At 62.6% G+C, this 17,736-nt stretch overlaps 1 protein-coding gene across 3 annotated transcripts; it reads left to right on the top strand.

Moving 5' to 3' along the window:
* Positions 1–607: 607 nt before the first annotated feature.
* LOC116663317 lies at positions 608–15,629 on the top strand. Of its 3 annotated transcripts, none has more exons than XM_032478876.1 (3): positions 608–618; positions 993–998; positions 13,639–15,629. In XM_032478876.1, exon 3 carries the CDS (start codon positions 14,411–14,413, stop codon positions 15,476–15,478), a length of 1,068 nt encoding a protein of 355 aa, XP_032334767.1. In that variant the 5' UTR covers positions 608–618; positions 993–998; positions 13,639–14,410; the 3' UTR covers positions 15,479–15,629. The 3 variants fall into 3 exon arrangements, with proteins under 3 accessions (XP_032334767.1, XP_032334769.1, XP_032334768.1); XM_032478878.1 differs by lacking the exons at positions 608–618; positions 993–998 and adding an exon at positions 6,997–11,975 and having other exon boundaries at positions 13,829–13,954; positions 14,821–15,566; XM_032478877.1 differs by lacking the exons at positions 608–618; positions 993–998 and adding an exon at positions 6,997–11,975 and having other exon boundaries at positions 13,829–15,569.
* The last annotated feature ends 2,107 nt before the right edge of the window (positions 15,630–17,736 follow it).

Raw genomic sequence — 17,736 nt, 5'->3', positions numbered from 1 at the left:
AGAGGGAGGGAGGAGAGCCTGTGAGGGGGGAGGGGAGGGGAGGGGAGGGGGAGGGAGCTGCCACCGCCGGCTTTGTTGTCCGTCTCAGCACCACTTAGCCCAACTGTTAAAGAGATTCCGAGGCAATTAGGCTCAGGGGAAGCCATAAATCTCAATAACCATCAGCCCAAGTTTTCTCCCCTCCTTGAAACAACAGATATAATTTCACTGGTTGCGCCCAGACTCCCAGAGGGCTTTCTGATAAAAAGCCACTTCTTCAAAACATCAAACCCAAGTTCCTCTCATCTTTCAGGCAACCAAGGGTCACGTTTCCCTAGAGTGGACGGAGGCCTGGGGCGGGAGGCGGGCAGGCGGCGGCATGTCCTCCGTGGGCCCGCCCGCCTTCCACAGCCGAGAGGTCAGTGCTGAGGCCGAGGGTTCCCAGATCGTTCTGTGGCCTCCTTGAGCCTGCCGCGACACCTCTGAGAGCTGGTCCCCTAATCTCTGCTTGGTTACCCCTGCTGGCGGGGTGCTCACTATGGCTCACGCCGGTCCACGCCAGGAGGGCTCTTCTGGATGGAAGTGCTTCGGACGCTGCTTCACAACTGCCTCCCACACCACCCCACAGGTCCTGGCTCTGTCTGGGGGTGTGCGGGGTCCCCCCTGGTGGGATGGGGAGCCTGCAGGTGACCCCCAGAAGCTGAGACACACACGGAGAAGATGGAGGGGGGACCCTCGGGCGTGGGGTGGGCAGGGGAAATACTCACATTGCATCTCTGTGGTTTTACTCTGGGCAAGCTTTATCCTTAGACATTGGAAGGGCTTGGAGAAAGTTCTCGAGCAGCCAGCCCCTTGCAGACGTCACTGATACCTCACAATAACAGAGGTGGGGAAGGGGGAGGGGGGAGGGCAGGTTACACTGTTCCCATTCTACAGAGCAGGAGACTGAGGCTACCAAGGGCACCGCCTGGCCCCCTCCTCGCGGAGGCCTCCCCAATTTCCCCTCCCAAGAGTTGGAGGTGGGGCTACACCTGGGAACTCTGGGCTCCCCTCCAGGGAAGGAGGGGACGCGGCCTGCTGGGCTTGCCTTTTTCCCTCTCCCAGATGGGGAGCCCCTTGAGGGCAGACACTGAGCTTGTGGGGGTTCTCACCTCCCCCTGAACCCTTGGCTCCCACCTCAGAAGACCCCTCCATAAAACAGGGTTACTGCGCAGACCCAGTGAAGAGGCGAGAGGAGGAGTCACCAGCGGTCCGATCCCCTGGGGCTGGGAGCGGGGGTCAGTCACACTCTGCAGCCCTGCTGCCTCCAGCGCCCGGATCCTGCACGTGGGCTCCTGAACAGGCAAACGCCACATCCCCTCGAAGGCGGCCCAGGACACTCCGCGGTCACGTATCTGCTGCATTTCCACCCCTGAGCTCGCTCTGCATGGGTTTGTCTTATTTTCAAGACAGTGAGCACGGTCAGCTGCACCGGGCTGGGCGGCCACTCCCACCTGCGGGCTCCAAGGAATGAAGCCAGTCCTCCTGCTCCTCCATGGCCGGGGTCCCTCTCTCCCCATCGCGGGGCCTGCGGTGTGGTCACTACAGGCCGGCGGAGCAGCAGGTGAGGGGCCTGCAGCTGCTCTCTCCACCCGGAGATGCGTGGCCCAGGCCCTCCCAATGGCCAGCCCTCCCACAACCACCCTCACCTCCAGCACAGAGCAGAGGCTCAGAGAGGCTCAGCTTCTACCTACGGTCACATAGCAGTATTCAGCCAAGGCAGGATTTGAACCCAGGTCTGCTTGGGTCTTGAGCCTGGATTTGAGGCCCCACTTGGGACAAGATTCCTTTAAGGAAGTGGACGGAGCCTTGGGGACCCTCCCTTCACAGATGGGGAGGCTGAGGCCCAAGAGGGGACTTGCCCAAACTCACACAGTGAGCCCCAGCCAGAGCTAAATTCCAGTCCAGAGCTAGACCCAGCCCCGTGGGCCACGCCGACAGCCCTCCTTGGGGCACATGTCGGGGGTCTCTGCCGAGGAGGACTGGGGGTGTCTGGCTTTGGGGAACCCCCTGCTGTGTCCCAGAAGTGCCCATCGAGACACTAGCAGGGTGCAGACAGCCTGACCCCCATGATGGTTCCAGGGCCATGCGCCGCCTGCCGTGAGAACCAGGGCCCCAGGAGGCGGGCGGGATGCCCTGGGCTCCCCTCGGTCGGGCATGAGCACGCGGACCTCTGTCATGGGTCCCTCCCCAGGGTGCCAGGGCCGCTCCAAGTAGCCCTTCTCCCGCCCCGGCTCACAGGCCCCTTGGGCACTCGGGTCAGCCCCTCCAGCCAGGGCGGAGCAGCAGAATCCAAAAGGAAGCCCTGTGGTCTCTGGTCAGCGCCCCCAGTTTCCTCCTCCCTTCCCTGGTTCCTTGAGCATTTGACACAGGACTCACTGGGCTCAGCAGGGCCTTGGAGAACGTGAACAGGTCCAGGCTCCAGGGACTCTGCTCGTCCCCGAGCGGCTTAAGTCTGTGTGGCGGGGCCTCGGCCGGGCCAAGGGCGAAGTATGCTTGTTCGGGGGCCCAATCCAGACCGGGGAAATCAGGGAGGGCTGCCTGGCAGAAGTCACATCCCAGCTGAGACCACAAGGATGGGAGGAGCTGTGCAGACGGGGAGGAGAAGGGGAGGAAACGGCAAGCACAGGCAGAAAGAGTGGGTCCGGTCCTCGGGGCCGGTGGCGGCCGGCGTGGCCGGAGCAGAACATGGTCAAGGAGTGTCCTGCACAAGCAGCCTGGACTCTCTCCCAAGGGCGAGCAGCGTCCCTCCGTGCCAGACCTGGCGCTGGGCTGTCCCCGCAGCCCACAGCGAGCGGGGCTTTGAGTCCAGTGCAGCGTGGCCCAGAGAGAAGGGAGGGGAGAGTGGCCGGGAGCAGGGGCTTGGGGAGCAAACGAGTGGATGAAACGCAACCCCACGTCAGGGCGGGGCTCCCTCCAGACCCTCCGGTGAGCCGGGCGCCGCCGAGCTGGCAAAGATGCCCAGTGTCTGGAAACCGTGCCCACCTGTCTGCAGCCGTGGGCACTGAGACTTTCAGGCCCCACGGGCATGGCCAGCCCGGCTGTGCCAGCTCTCAGTGAGTCGGGCCAGGACACTCATGCCTGGAGACAAGGCTGGACCATACCAAAGCCAAGGTGTCCTGGGGGCCTGCAGCCCGAGGTGGGGTGCTGGGGCCAAGGGGCTTCTGCCCCCATGTCCGCCGTCTCCCCTTCCACTGGACCCAGAGCAAACCCAGCGGGGAGAATTTCCCCAGGCATCTTGACTCCGCGGAGGGGATGCGGCTTGTAGAATGTCGTCTGGAGGGAAGCGGGTTAGGAGGAAATCGGGATACGCGTGGGCAAGTGCAGCGCTGCCCTGGAGCCCACATCCACCCGGGCGTGGAAGTCTGGAACAGGCGCGGCAGATCCAGGGGTGGGGGGCTTGCAGCAGGTGGCAGTCCCTGTCCTCCTGCCCAGGAGCCTGGTCCCGTCCAGAGGCGCTTTCTTGGACGTCTACCCTCCTCCTTTTTTGATGGCATCTTGCATGGCTGATGATGTGAATGGAGATAATCTGCTGACCAATCCAGAACCATCTAAAGCATCCTCCTCCTCCAGGAAGCCTTCCTGCACTCACCTGGTGCACCCAGCACACAGGAGCCTCCGCATTCAGCGACACGCAGACAGCTGCCTCTGCCAGCCTCAGGCTTCGCCTCCCACCCCCTCTCCTCTGCTCTGGTCTTTGCCCCTCAAACGCATTGAGCTTTTGCAGTCACTGCCCCCTCTTCCCCCAGTGTGGCCACGGCCTGACTGCAACCCAGCCGCCGGTCCTCCCCTCCCCAGCACGTGCTCTCCAGGCGTCCCTGTTTGTCCCCTTGCTTGTCTCCCTCACAGCACGGACGCCTCATGAGAACAAGCTCTCTGCTTCCTTCTCCTGACACAATCCCGCACTCCCCATCTGCGCGTGCCAGATACCCCTGCACACACACACACACACACACACACACACACAGAGGCACGTGCACGCATGCACACACATGCACACTGGCACCCAGGGACACGTGTGCTTGCGTGCATGTGCACACGCGCGGCCTTGAACCCTGGTCTCAGGGTCTGTTCTGGCTCCTGCACTATGCATTCCCACCTCCACTCAAGTGAGTCAGGCTCAGAGACGCTGGGAACCGGCCGAGGGCCACACAGCGGGTGGAGCCAGGGCTAGACCAGGACTGCCCCTCACCACCGGGCCCCACGGGCCCCGCGGCAAGCAAGCACGGCTCCTGTGGTCGCTGGATCCTCACTGGGGCTGCTCCCGGGCAGAGAAGGAAAATTCTTGGCAGGCCTCCCTCCTCCATACCCTCCCCCTCAACACAATGCAGACGTTCACCCAGGAGTAAGTAAACCTTACTAAGAGGAACAGAACCTTTAAAAGAAGGAAACTGAGATACCCAGAGGGGGAACGCCTAATTTCATCCCATTTCGCAACTGAATCGTAAATCGGTGTTGGAACCGAGCTCCCAGGCCGCGTGCTGAGACCGCGCAGGTGGGGTCACCGCGGGCTTTCTCCTCCCCCAGCCCCTCCAGATCCCAGACCAGTGCAAACCGGGCTGGGTCTCCTGGGTCTCTCACGGAGCCCTTGGGCCAAGGCTGAGCTGTGTCACCCCGGGTCACTGGGCCCCGGGGTTTTCAGTGGACAGCTGCCGCAACCCCCCAGGCCTGAGGGGCCAATGACGGTGCCACCCAGGCGCGTTACTGACTGAGCTTTCCGCCAGCAGCCAGCCACGTGCCTTAGCTGCCAGTCTCTGCCCCCTGAGGCCCACTGAGACCCTTGGTCTCTTTCCACTCCCATGGCTGGGCCTCACAGCCGAGATGCCCCAAGACTTCTTGGGGGGCACTGCTGTGGCTAACTTACAACATGTGGCCCCAGGATGGTTGGTGCTGGCTGCCCAGAATCAAAATCCATGACATGTAAACTTTGCAAGAAGCAACGTGAGCTTAGACGACAGTGTTCCCACCTGTTTATTGAACAGTCCCGAGAGGCTTTGCATGTCCCCGGTCCCTCTCATGTCACATATACCCCAGGAGCGCCGCCCCCTCTGCGCACAGGACGGGGCCATGGGCGGGGGGGTGAGGGGGGCTGGGAGGCAGCCGGGGCCTGAGTGACGCCAGTGCCGGCAGGGCCTGCAGCCTCCTCCCTGTTTATGTCAGCATCCGTGAAAAGCATCCGTCTGGTTGCTCAGATGTATGCCAAGAGCTGGTAGCAGAGGTCATGACAAGCGGGGCGACCTTGGCCCTCGTCCAGCGGTCCTGACGCCTGGGAGAGAAGTGCTTATGTCAGCAGCTCCATCCTGACCCCATCCTGTGAGGTGGGGGCTTTCTCCTTCCGACAGGTGGGGGGGCTGGACCCCCAGACCGCTCCTGCTCATGCTGCCAGACGGCAGTGAAGCCACGATTTAGACCCGGATCTGATGCCAAAGCCTTTGCTCCCCTCTCAGCTCCCCACTGGCTCCGGACACTGCTCCCGTTTCAGGCCATGGTCATCTCTGTGCCACACGGAAGGATGGCTGGGGGCCCAGCTAACGAACAAACAAGACTGTTCTTCTGAAAAAATCCAAAGTCCCCTCTTTCTCTCCACCCTGTAGTCCTGTCCATGACCTCGGTGACCCAACCTCTCACCTGTTGATGCCACGTTGAGCCTGCATTTGACCTGTGGCCCTGACAACATGTGAGAGCCTGAAAGATGGCCAGCCTGGGGGTCTTCTGTGAAGACAGACCGACAGCTCAGACCTGGAAGGAGGCCCCAGGCCGCCCTGCCTGCCCCAGGCCGACTCCCACGCCAGCTGACCCTTCCTGCAGGTCCTCCTCCACCTGGGTGCCCAGCTCTGGATTCTCCACTTCCTGAAGGCAACCCCTCTTCTGACGTTCCAGAAGGTTATACTGACGAGAGCATGGATGCTTCTCTAATTACTAATGGGCAAGTACCCCCGGGGAAACCCCCAGCCTCCAGGTCCTGAAGCCTGAGGGATTCAACCCCCTTCTCCAAGCTCCTGGTCAGACTATGGGCTGTGCGGGTGAGGGGCGGTCGGGGCGCGGGCGTTCTCCCTTCACCAAACTACTCAGGGAAGAATTCCCACCCCTTCTCACCTGAGCAGAGGGTGCCTCCTCCTGCAGCGAGGAAACCTGGGCTTGGCGAGCACCGCCCGCAGCGGGAGCCGGAGACTCGGCCCCACTCAAGGTGAAAGGATGACTCCTAACAGACCGGCAGCAGAGGTGGCGCAGTAGGCAGGTTTTCAGGGCTCCCCGTGAAAGCCTGCAAGGTCTGCAATTTCTGATTTGAACTGAAATGGTGGGTAGAAAGGACCTACCCTCCACACACACATCAGTGGGTGGAGCCAGCCAGCCACCCACCCGCCTTGCTGCCCCACATACCTGCCCAGCATTTTCCATTCATTTATCCATCTGTTCACCCTACCACCTACCCATCACCACAAATCCATCCAGCCAGCCACCCACCCGCCTATTCAGCACTCACTCAGCTCCCACGACCTCTCTTACTGTCCACCGTCTCAGAGGGTGCAGATGCACCGACCTGGTGGTGCTCCTGAGGAAGACAGACACAAAAGCAGATGTTTATAAACCACATCGGGGTGCAGGCACACCCCCCCCGGGAAGGACCTTAACCACAGGACCACGGGCCGAGGCTGTGCAGCACACTGTCCCTGCTCCGTCTTGGGGGTCCCCGCTGAGCCCTCCCCAGCTACACCGCCGCCTCCTACCCCCTGACTTGTGCATGTTCCAGACGTAGCGCCCTCCACCTTGTCTGAATACCCAAACCCTGCCTGTGGGCAAGGCACACCTCGAAGCCGTGCCCTCCTGTGTGGCCCTGTTGGAGCACCTACCGCACTGCATCCAAACAGCCCACTGTGTTTGCGCCCCCACAACTGGGGCTCCCCGGAGGGCAGAGACCTGATTCTGCTCGGGCAGCACCCGGTGTGGAGCTGATGTGAGAGCTGACGCTTTTGAAAAGAGTCTGTGTAAGGAAGACATGGGGGAAGGGGAGGGGGAGGGACGAATGGCCAGAGCCCCCATTCGTGATCCCCCCCACTGGAGTCTTCAGCCCACTTGTCCTTCTGGATCTGGGGGCTGCCTTCCCACCCCTCCGTGGACCCACACAAGGGACCTGACGTCTGCTTGCGGACTGTTCTCCTAAGCCCCAGGAAAGACGCCCCCATCCCAGCCCCAGGCTCTGAAGGACCCGTGTCTTCCTATTCACCTCCCCCCAGGCCAGTCCCAGGGCGTGGGACTCCCCCTTCCCGAGGAGGGGGCTTGCCAGGCTGGGTCCTGGGAAACCAAGGAACCTTTGGGAAGGCCCTGGCCCAACCCTGGGCAGCCAGCCCCCATCCCCAGCCCAGCAGGACATCTGGGAGTCTCTTCGAGGGACTGGCCCGTTTCGGAGGCCCACTGAGCCCCCGGGAGACAGGGCTGCCACGCCAGCGTCTTCCCACAGTGGTCGGTTGGAGCGCCCGTCTGTCAGAGAACGCTAAAGCCGAGACCAAGGGCCACGGCCTTGACCGCCAGCCCTGGACTCCAGAGACCACGTTTCGCAGGACACACACACACCACTTAATATTTAACTCCCCGCGAGCTTTCGGGCCGCTAATGACATGACATTAACTTAGTGCAAATAAGAAGGTTCAGAGGCGCCGACCTGGAATCCACGGAGCGTTGGCCAGGCCACCGCACCCGCTCTGCCCACGAGGGCCCCAGCTGGCCGTCGGGGGCTGAGGGCCAGGGACGGGGCTGTGGGGGAGGGGTCACGGGGGCGCAGGGCTCTGTTCCGACGCCCTCTTATCGGTTGTTTCTAGACTCTGCTCGAAGGGTGCCTCCCCCAGGAAGCCCCCAGTCTCCGTGCCCCTCCCCACAGCCACGCCGGCCTCTGGGTACTTTCCTGTCCTCTCCACTCTCCTGCAGGGCAGGGTGATGAACCAGCCACCCTGCCTCGGCCGGGTCCCCGCTTAAAGCAGACCGGAGACCAGGCCGCAGCTGCGGGCAGGGATGCCGGGAAGCACGGTGGGGAGCGGGAAGAGAGGGGGAAGGCAGGAGCACAAGGAAGCTGCTTTCTCGATGGGCTTCGGCGGCTGGCAGGGGGCTCGGGCCCCAGGGGCCCTGTGAGACTATGGAACACATTCCAGAATGTCCCCGTCTAGGGGGCACCTTACCGACCCGCATCCTGCTTTAGGGTTGTTTGCGGGAACTTAACTCCCCAGCACCTGTCGCAGACCTCGCCTGCCACCAAAAAAAACACAGAACGTCAGCAGGGGACACGGGACAGCCCCCAGGCGCCATTCGCTGCGGGCCCTCGGGCTGGGCCTGCGCAGGCACGCCCTTGCTCTCCTCAGCTCCTGGGTTGGTCCTGCTAGTGTGGGATGGCCCGGCTAGGAAAGCTCACCATCCCCACTTTCGAGATTAGGAGACTGAGGCCAGGTGGGGCGTGTGGCCCAGCCAGCGGGCAGCAGAGCCAGATACATTCTGACCACCGGCCGCACGACTCGCTCTGAACTTGCAGCCGCGGTCCGTGAGCCTCCAGCCGCACACGCTCGGCTGCCGCAGGCCTCAGAGCTCGGGGTCGGGGAAGCAACCCAAGGAGGCGGCCTCCCCTGAGGTGAGTCCAAGGAGGCCACCGGAGACCGGGCAGGGCCGGCTCTGCCTCCGCCGCTGTGGGCCCTCAGCCAGCGCGGAGCCCCCGCCCGCTGCCGTAAGTGGAGGGCGAGGGTGTGGGGCTGTCACAGAGCTGCAGGGAGGCTCAGAGCGCTCCTGAGGACAGCCAGGCCGCCCCGGGCCTCTAGAGAGCCCTCATCAGACAGACAGCTGGGTCCTCCTCCTCACGGAAGCACCTCTGCTGACCTGCGGGAAGACTCTCAACGTCGCTGACAGTGAACCTGAGCCCAGAGCTCGGCCTCGACCCAGGCTCCCTCCTCTCTCCCTCCCTTCCCAGCAGGCCTCTGGGCTCGGCTGACGGCGCCCCGGAAAGAACCCCCCGAAGCCGCTTCCCTTGTTGGCCCCTTTGCTGTGCTGCTCCGGGGGCCCAGCGTGCAGAGGGTGCCAACGAGCCCCTTCCTCCCTCTCCCGGCTCCCAGCCTGGTCCCCGGCCCTGGGAGTCACCTCTGGAGCGACGCTCTCCTCCCAGCCTCCCAGCACCCCCATGCTGCCTGGCCCTGCACTTCCAAACCCCCCAGAAATAGGTCGGCTGGCAGCTGAGGGACGCGTGGGTGTGCAGAAGCAGGGTGCAGAGGTGTAGACCCAGCCCTCAAATTCAGAGTCGTGATCCACTGGGCTGCTGGGGTGGGGGCATTTCACGCGGGAATCTTGACATCGGCCCGTCCAGCTTTCCCAAGCACCTGTGGACCAGAAGAGGCCCACGGAGGGGAAGACGCCATGTGCCCATGGTCCGGGAGCGGGCGGCGCAGGCGTGGACCCCACCCTGATTCCAACAGGGCTTTGAGATTACCCCGACCTCTTGCAGGAAGGAGTGCTCAGGGGGGCACAACGGGGAAGACACAAAAGATGTGTGTTGTGAGGGGGGGGGTGCGTCAGAAGAATGAACGACCCAGATGTTGCTGTCATACCCAGAAAAGACACCCAGATGACCTGGGAAATGACAGAGGACTGCCTGGAGGCGGCTGTGACTAAACCAGGACCACATTCAGCCAGGGAGAAGCGTTTCAGGCAGAGGGCACAGAGTGCACAATGGTAGAAGCAGGTGGCTGGAGTGTGGAGCAGGGTGTGGGGAGGGGAGGGGGTCAGGAGTCGAGTTTGGAAAGGAGGGTGAGGGGCAGGAACTCCTCCTGCCCTTGGGATCCTCCTGTGCCATGGACCCTGAAACCCCACGGCCCCACCCTGCCGATCCCTGGCTCGGGGGAAAGCAGACCGTGACCACGGCCCGATCCTCCTCCCCTCACACAGGCTCCAGCCCCACTGAACTGGTGTTAGCGGTCCACACTCGCCCGCCAGATCCTGCCTGCCCGGAGCTGGGTCGTTTACACCCACACCTGGTGAATACACCCTCCTCACTTTCCAGGTGTCGACTCACCTGTCACTGTCTGGGAGACGCTTCCTGGTCCCATTCTGGGACAGGTGGCCCCACCCCGAGTCCCTGCAGCTCCCGGTACTGCCCCCACCCCTAGGATCCCCCCGACTTACTTTCCTTTCCATCAAACTGTGGGTGCCACAGAGTAAAACCCTCTTCCATCTTGTTCGCCCCTCTGTCCTTGATGCCGGCGGACAGCCTGGCGCACAGTAGGTGCCCAGTAAAAATATGTTGAAGGAAATCATGGACGAATGCCAACAGATAGAAGCTTCAAGGAGGCAGGTTTTTAACTCAGTCTGAGGGAGAGATTTCTACCTTTGCTGTAGGGAGTGAGTTCCCCATCATGGAAGGTATCTAAGCAGAATCTGGGTGGCGTTTTGCAGGTGACGGACAAAGCCATCCATGTCTCACCCGCAGGGATGGGCTCAGGCCCCGGGGAGGCTCTCCACTGGAGGAGGGTCTGTGCAGCCGGGGGCAGCCCCAGGAGAGGTGGGTGGCTGTCCCTTTGCAGGAAGTGGGGCCAGGATAGGGGCTCAGGAGCATCCTCCATGTGGAGGGAGACTCCATATTGGACTCAGCCCTGCGGAAGGAAATCTCGATGACCCCACTCAGCTCTGGCAAAGGAGGGGCGCTGTGAACGGACCCTCAGCTCTGTTTCTAAATCACTGCCATTTCTCTGAAATGCCTGCGCTCCTGCTTAGGCCCCCACCTCCAGTGACATACTCTGGGGTCCAAAGACAGTCAATTGCCAAGCACCTGCCCGCCTTCCACCGGGGCAGGCCACCTGAGGGCCTCTTGGTACCCTGATGGCAGCCCCTTGGTGGTGGGGATGAGGAGCTGCAGTGGGGTCCAGGGCCGAGCCCCACCCCTGCTCCCGGGATGGGAGGGTTTCACACAGAGCTGGTGCTGAAGCCGGTCCTGTGACCTGCAGCGCGGGGGCGGGGGAGGGCCGTTCGGGGTGTCCTGTCCCCCCAAGCAGCCATGGGACAATGCTGGGGAGCCCCTCCCTCCCAGCCGGGCCAGCACTCCGAAGCTTCTTCCAGTCTCCTCTCAACCACAGCTGACTGGCCCTCATTAGCACCCGCTCAGCGAAAGGGCTGGAGCCGGCCCGCTGAGTGCCCCCTACACGGGGTTAACCAGTCCCTGCGGCAACCCTGGGAGGAAGAGGGGCCGGGAGGTGGTGTCGCCAGGCAGAGCCCCTCACCCGGCTCTGCTCCTGCCGCGTGGGTGGGGATCGTGGTAGCGGGATTAAACCAGGCTGAGCCAGGGCCCCTGAGCCAGCAGACGAGGCCTCAGCCGCTCCCAGCTCCCAGGCTCACTTTCCACACTTGGCGGACGCTCACAGGACAGGGCTGCTCTCTCCGCTCGCATCTGTGCCCTCGACGGGCCGGCGCACAGTGGGTGCTTTGCCGAGGGTGCGGATGAGCCCTGCCTGCCTGCCTGCACCTGCCTGCACCTGCCCGGTGTGGGACGCGCCCAGAGCTGTCCCCACAGCCCCACCCCCGCCAGCCAGGGCTGCCTGGCCTTCAAATGCTGCCTCCGACTCCTAGACTCGGGGACAACACAGTGCTTTCCCGAAGAATCAGAACAACATGCATTAAAACCCCAGTCCTGACATTTCACTGGGAGGCGCCCCGGGACGGGCAGCTTAGTCTCTCTGGGCTTCAGTGTTCCTCGTCTGTAAATTGAAGATGATGACAGTGCCAGTTTGCTGTGAGACGCGTCCGAGGGCACGCAGTGAGCCGGCCAGTATAAAAGTTGCTATTAGCAGTGCCCTATCGAGTTTTCTGTTTTTCACTGTGTATTCCTCCCGCCGCCTGGTCGAGCCCACGGGATTCCCGGAGGCAAGATCCGGGCCTTCTGTGCCCCATGGTTCAGCCTGTGTCCCTCGCGGAGGGCAGACGGACATTCAGGGACAGTAAGTAAACTAACAGGGTAAGTTCCATCACCTTTGGTCATTGGCCCAACACTGTCTCCTCTCCCTGCCCCCGTCCTCAGTCTGTTTGCCCACGTCCAGCAGGTAAACATGGCCCCAGCAGGTTGGCTCCCCTAGAGGCAGTGGGGGCAGCGGGGGCACCAGGGGACAGCTGGGAGAAGCTGGGGACAGGGTTGGGACAAGCCCGGGAGTCAGGGCCTGTGGGGAAGAGAGCCAGCTGCAGGAAAGGGCCCAGCCCCACTCCAGGGTCACAGACCAACAAGAACCCAGTCCGCCAGCCACAGGCATGCCTGGAGACCCCCAACCCTGCTCTCAGCCTACACCCCTTACACCCCAGCCCCTAGTCCCAGGACCCCTCCTCCCTCTGTGGGACCACTCCCTGTCCAAGTTCATGTGGGATTCCACAGCCAGAAAGTCAAGGTGTCTGCTCAGCTGACTCCATGCCTCATGGAAGTCTCTTGGCCTCCATTGAGAGATCGTAGAAGAAAAAGCCTATTGAAGGCATGGCCCACCCCTTCCTCTTTCATAAGGAAACATCTGATTGACCAATGCAGGACTCTAGCCCCAGGAAAGTTAGTCCTCCTGGTGACTGCTTCCTCCCACTGGCCAGAATACACACCCGTTGTGCTTTCCTTGCTGTGGCTGCCAGGAAGCTCAGGCACACATTACATGACTCTCTCTGTCTCCCGAGACACTCTTCTCTTTCCTCTTCTCTCTAGCTGATTCCTGAGCTCTTCCTTCGATTTCCATATTTAAGTTCTATGTTTCAGTATGGATTTTTTCCAGAAGATTCCCAACTAACACTCAGAAAATGTCTAATTGTGTATATACCCAGCCACTTATCATTATATAATAAATAATGTCTACTTGGGTCCTCAAAGCACTGGCACACACATGCGTGCCACACCACACAATCTTCAGGGCCCTCCCCTTGGCCCTCTCCTGGATGTGGTGCACCTCTAGAGGCATGAATGTCACACTCACGCCCCCAGGAGGCCAGCCACCCTCTTTCAACACACACCACGTCCCTGGGCACACTGCTGGGGAATGGGGCGTGGGAGGGGGCTTGGCAGGCAGAGGCTCCAGGCCTGGATCCTGTTTTGCCCCTGTAAAAGTGAAGCCTTGGGGGGCTCCCTCTGGGCCCCCAGTTACATACCTGGAACAAGGGAGTTAGTGACTGTTCCTCTCGGAGGGGAGGGAGGACTCACTGCAGCAACACACACCCAGGCGCCAACAGCCGAGTCTGACAGCCGGGGCACCCCCTTCCTGACTCTGGGCTCCAACCCACAGGATGACCGAAGATTTGGCAGGCCCAAGAAAGGCCCAAGCCAGGGCCACCCCATTCTGGGTGCTGCTGGGAGCCATGCGGGCCATTTCCTGTACGATGCTCTCCCTCTGTCTCCCATCCAGACTCGGGGCGCCCCAAGGGCAGGGGCCTGCCCTTCACCCCACGGGCGGGCAGATGCCAAAGCCAGGAGCCCCAGGCCTGTGGAAATGCCCAGACCCCTCCCCTCCTCAGTGTCCCGTCCTGAGCCGCTGAGGTCATGGCTGCCCCGCCCAGACCTGTGCTCCCAGTGAGTCCAGTCACAGGGGGACCGTGATGGGGAAACCAGAGCTGGGACAGTCCAAAGAGGCAGGACCGCAGTGCCCCCGGCACAGGGTCCCTGGGCCCCGCGTGAGACTCCCGCCCGCACACTCCGCGGGACAGCCAGCTCCACGCCGCCCGGCAAAGCCACCTCACTCGGTGCCTGGAAACAACCCTCCCCAGCCCAAGTGCGACGTGCGATGGAGGGAGGGCAGTCCGTATTAATACCAGTTACTGCTGTTGATTCCAGCTTTAAGGAATCGATTCCAGTCTGGGCCCCTTTCATGAGACCCGGCGGAGACACACGGGTGCGGCTGCTCCTCTCTTGCTGGAACGGCCCCTCACCTGGCTGGGCCTGCGGAAAACACCCGGGGGGGTGAGGATGCTGGAGAGTGGGCGGAGGAGGACGGCGCTGGGGCGGGACCCAGGGAGGAACTCTCCCCACGCTCTGTCCTCCATGGGGAGCGGACACCAGGCTGGGTGGACCTCACTCACCCAGGGACCACGGATCCTAAACTCGCATCACAGAGCTGCTCTCTCTCCACACCCCCCACCCTCAGCCCCAGGGCCCTGTAGGATGAGCCTGCCTCCTGCTGCGTTCTCCTGGGCCGGAGCCCCGTCCCCTGCCCACGCAGACCCCTGGCTCCCCCATCCCGCTCCTGCTAGAATGCCCAGGGTCGGCTGGGGCCCTGCTCTGGGCTCCTACCCACCGCAGCCCTGTTGGTGCCCACTGATGGGGCAGGCATAGAAGCCTGGGCCTCACTCTGAGTTACCTGCAGGGACGCACTGCAAGCCTGGCTCCCACACACACACAGGCTTGTTGAATGAATGAATGCCCACAAGCGTTTTGAGCACCTACCACAAGCCTAGTCATAGGATCCTAGAATGTCAGTTAGAGACGCTTTCATTTGCCCTTGGACAGATGGGGAAACTGAGGCCCAGGAAAGGAAGAAAGGGAAGTGACTTTCCCAGCATCACTCGCTCCTCTCCGGGGCTCTCGGGGAGGACCACGCTGTCCTGCCAAGGGGAGGGGCAGGAGCAGGACCCAGCCGACGTCCTCACGTGGAATCTTCTCATCGACAGGAAAAAGCTCTGCTGCCCCCACCCCCCACGGAGCCCACTCTCCCACCCGGCTGGCCTCCTGACCGGGCTGGGGGGGGCGGTCCCCTCTCTCCCTCTCCAGCCTCCACCGCTTCAGATTCAAGGCAAGGCAAGAACTCACGTCTCTGCTTGTCTCCAAAGCACAGTTTCTCGCACACGACGTGACCTGACACCAGGATTCATCACTCCTCCCTTAACCGTCCATCGGCTCGTTGAAGACCTTACCAAGCGACGGCGCCAGAAAAGTCCAAGAAGGGCCAGGACGGCAAACACGACAAACCCAGGCACCTTGCAATGCTTTCACAGGCGTGAGAGCTGCGTCCTGGAGAAGACGAGCAGCGCGCCCCCCATGCTCGGAGGCGGCAGTGTGTCCTGGGAAGCGGGGCAGCCTCGGGGGGCCGCTCTAGGGGGCGAGGCCCCTCACCTGACTCCCAGCGGCTGCGGGCTCCCAGTCCACCCCAACCCAGCCCCCTGCACTAGGGGCGCCCTCATTTCTTTGACGGGGTGGGGGGCTCTTTGGGAACCTGGTGGAGCCCATGAGTCCTCCCCGGCAGTGCGGGTGGGGTCAGAGGACATGCACCCTGAAGACCCCAGACACCGTCCAGGCTTCCCGGAAGCAGGTGGAGCCCTGCTTGCACCGCCCAGGCACCGTGCACAAGGGTCTCCTGAGAGTCCCAAAGTCACGGTGGTGAGAGGCAAAGCTGAAATCCAGTCCGAGGTCTGCTTGATCCCAAAGCCCAGGTCTCTCCTTTGGGAGCTGCCTGCGCCCCCTTCCCCAGGTCCCCAAAGATGGCCCTGAGCTGGGGGTCTGGACATTTAAGGGGGTCCGTAGGACGCAACACAGGACTTTGCCGGATGCAGAAAGCAGCTCCCCTCTGTCCCAGCAACGTCCCCGTGGCACCCCCATCGGAGCCACCCCCTCCGCCCCTGCCCCCCTGTCCTGGTTTCCAAGCCCACCCCCTGAGCCATCTCTGTGCCGCAGAATCGTACCCCAGGTGCCAGCCTGCCGCGGAGGGATGGTTTTATGCAATTGTGTGAGGATTTCCCAAGAAGGTGACCATTCTCTTCCTTCCGTGGCTGAGTCATAAAAATAGAGTGACCTCCGCGGCAGTGGGCTCGTCCCCCACCCAGCCCTCTGCGTTCTGGCTAATGCGCTGTCCCTCCCCCAGGCTTCGGCAGGCAGCAAAGTATTTTCTCCTGCGACCCGGCCCGCAGAGTCCTTGCCTCCTGAGTGGCCGGTAAACTCTGCCCCGATTTAGCTAACGAGGATCCAGTGGGGCCGGACTTCCATCTCCACAGGAGCCCCACTGCCAGCCGGGACCCGTGAGTTGCCTGGCATCATCGCTGCCAAATGAAGGCGGCCGGGGGCCCCACGCACCTGCTAAGGGACAGGCGGGCCCGGGGGGGTGGGGGGAGGGAGGCCGCCAGCAAGCAGCGCCGGGGGGCTGGGGAGGAGCAATTCGGTGACAACCCCGAGGTGATAAAATGGGTCTTTAAATAATTATTATCTCAATCCCTCCTTAAAAGCTACATCGGGCAAAAGGCCTTAAATATTGTTTGAGCCCATTACCAGCCTATAAAGTAATCGCTCACGGCACACAGAGGCGTCGTAAGGGGGATTGGGAGGGGTGAAGCGGTTACGCACGAGGCCCGAAACACCCGCAGAAGAGGCGTATTTTGCACTTAATTATAATTAAATTTAGAGACATCTCTTCCAGCTGGTGAGCAAACAGAATCTGTGTCAGCCTCCCCAAGGTCTGCGGCTCCGATCGGTTTATCTATTCGCTGTTGGAAGATCCCGAGCCGGTGGCCCCTGGGGTCTGGGCTTCAAATGTGGACGCAGAAAAGAGCCAGGACATGGCCTTCGCGGCAACCCCCTCGTGCCCAGATTTGCGGGTATCAAACCTAAAAATCCAGAGCCTGCCCAGCAACCTGCAGGGAAGAGACGCGTGATGAGCTTTCATGGGCCCAGGGCTCCGCGCGCGGGGAGCAGGGGGCGGGGGAGGGCCCTCCAGGGTCAGGGCCAGCCGGGGGCCTGCGAGCAGGGGAGGCAGGAAGCCCCAGAGGGCCGGTCCCGGGGCAGGCGGCCCTGGAGGGCCTGCAGACACCGCCCAGCGCCGGGCGCCGGGGTCCTGCCAGTGGGAGGGCCCCGTGCCGGCCCCGGGCGATGGCGTCTTTGTGCTCTACCTGCTCGGCCAAGCTAAAAAGCAGCAAGGCCGCAAGCGCCCTCTTCCAGAACCGTGGGGAGACGGGGTGGGTCTGCCCCGCGCCTCGGGCCCCTCCTTGGGACAATTTCTGCTCTCTCCTCCCGAACAGGCAAGTTCCATGACTGCCTCTCCCCACCCAGTGCAGAAGTTGATGACAGCCTAGAGCTGCTGAGAAGGGTGAACTCCCAGACCAGCGCCGGCCCCTCCGGTCGGCCCCTCGGGAGGGCTCGGACGGGGTCATCGACAGGTGCGGACGGCCCCCTGCCCCCCCCCCGAGGGCTCCCCACGTGCCCCGCGCTCACGCCTGACCCCTCGGCAGAAGGCGCTGTGGGTGTCACCGACCCGTTTGGCCGCAGGGAATACTGAGGCTCCAGGAGGCAAAGCCGGCAAGCGGAGGAGCCGGATGTGAACCCAGCACCTTTGGCCTCAGAGGCCCGTCCGGCACCTGCTGCCCTCTGCCCTCGCGGAGGTGGGCAGGAGGGAGCCACACCCGCAACAGGTGGGAGCGGAGGGAGGCGACCTGGCCCCAGGGGCAGGGAATCGGCCCCCCAGACATGGCGTCAGGGGTGGGGGGGCGGCGTCCCTGTCTGCTCAGTGCGGGCTCGGCGTTTATAGGACAGAAGGGTGTTCTCTGGGTTTTGGAGGCTAGAGGTCCAAGATCAGGGTGCCATCGGGCTGGGTGCTGGTCCGAGCTGGCTTCCTGGCTCACAGGTGGCCGCCCTCTGCCCGCAGCCTCACATGGCCTCTTCCCTGTGGGGGCCGAGAGAGCTCAGGGCTCTCTTCCTCTGCTTACAGGGACACCAGTCCCACCGGATCAGGTCCCACCCTTACAACCTCATTTAACCTTAAT

Source organism: Camelus ferus, chromosome 4 (genome assembly GCF_009834535.1).
Source record: "Camelus ferus isolate YT-003-E chromosome 4, BCGSAC_Cfer_1.0, whole genome shotgun sequence".
Lineage (NCBI taxonomy): Eukaryota > Metazoa > Chordata > Mammalia > Artiodactyla > Camelidae > Camelus > Camelus ferus.
Note: the sequence above shows the minus strand (reverse complement) of the source record. Positions and strands in the feature narration are given on the sequence as shown.

What these genes read in the sequence shown, in the direction of transcription:
- LOC116663317 (XM_032478876.1), top strand. Translation starts at nt 14,411, where the DNA reads ATGCCCACAAGCGTTTTGAGCACCTACCACAAGCCTAGTCATAGGATC.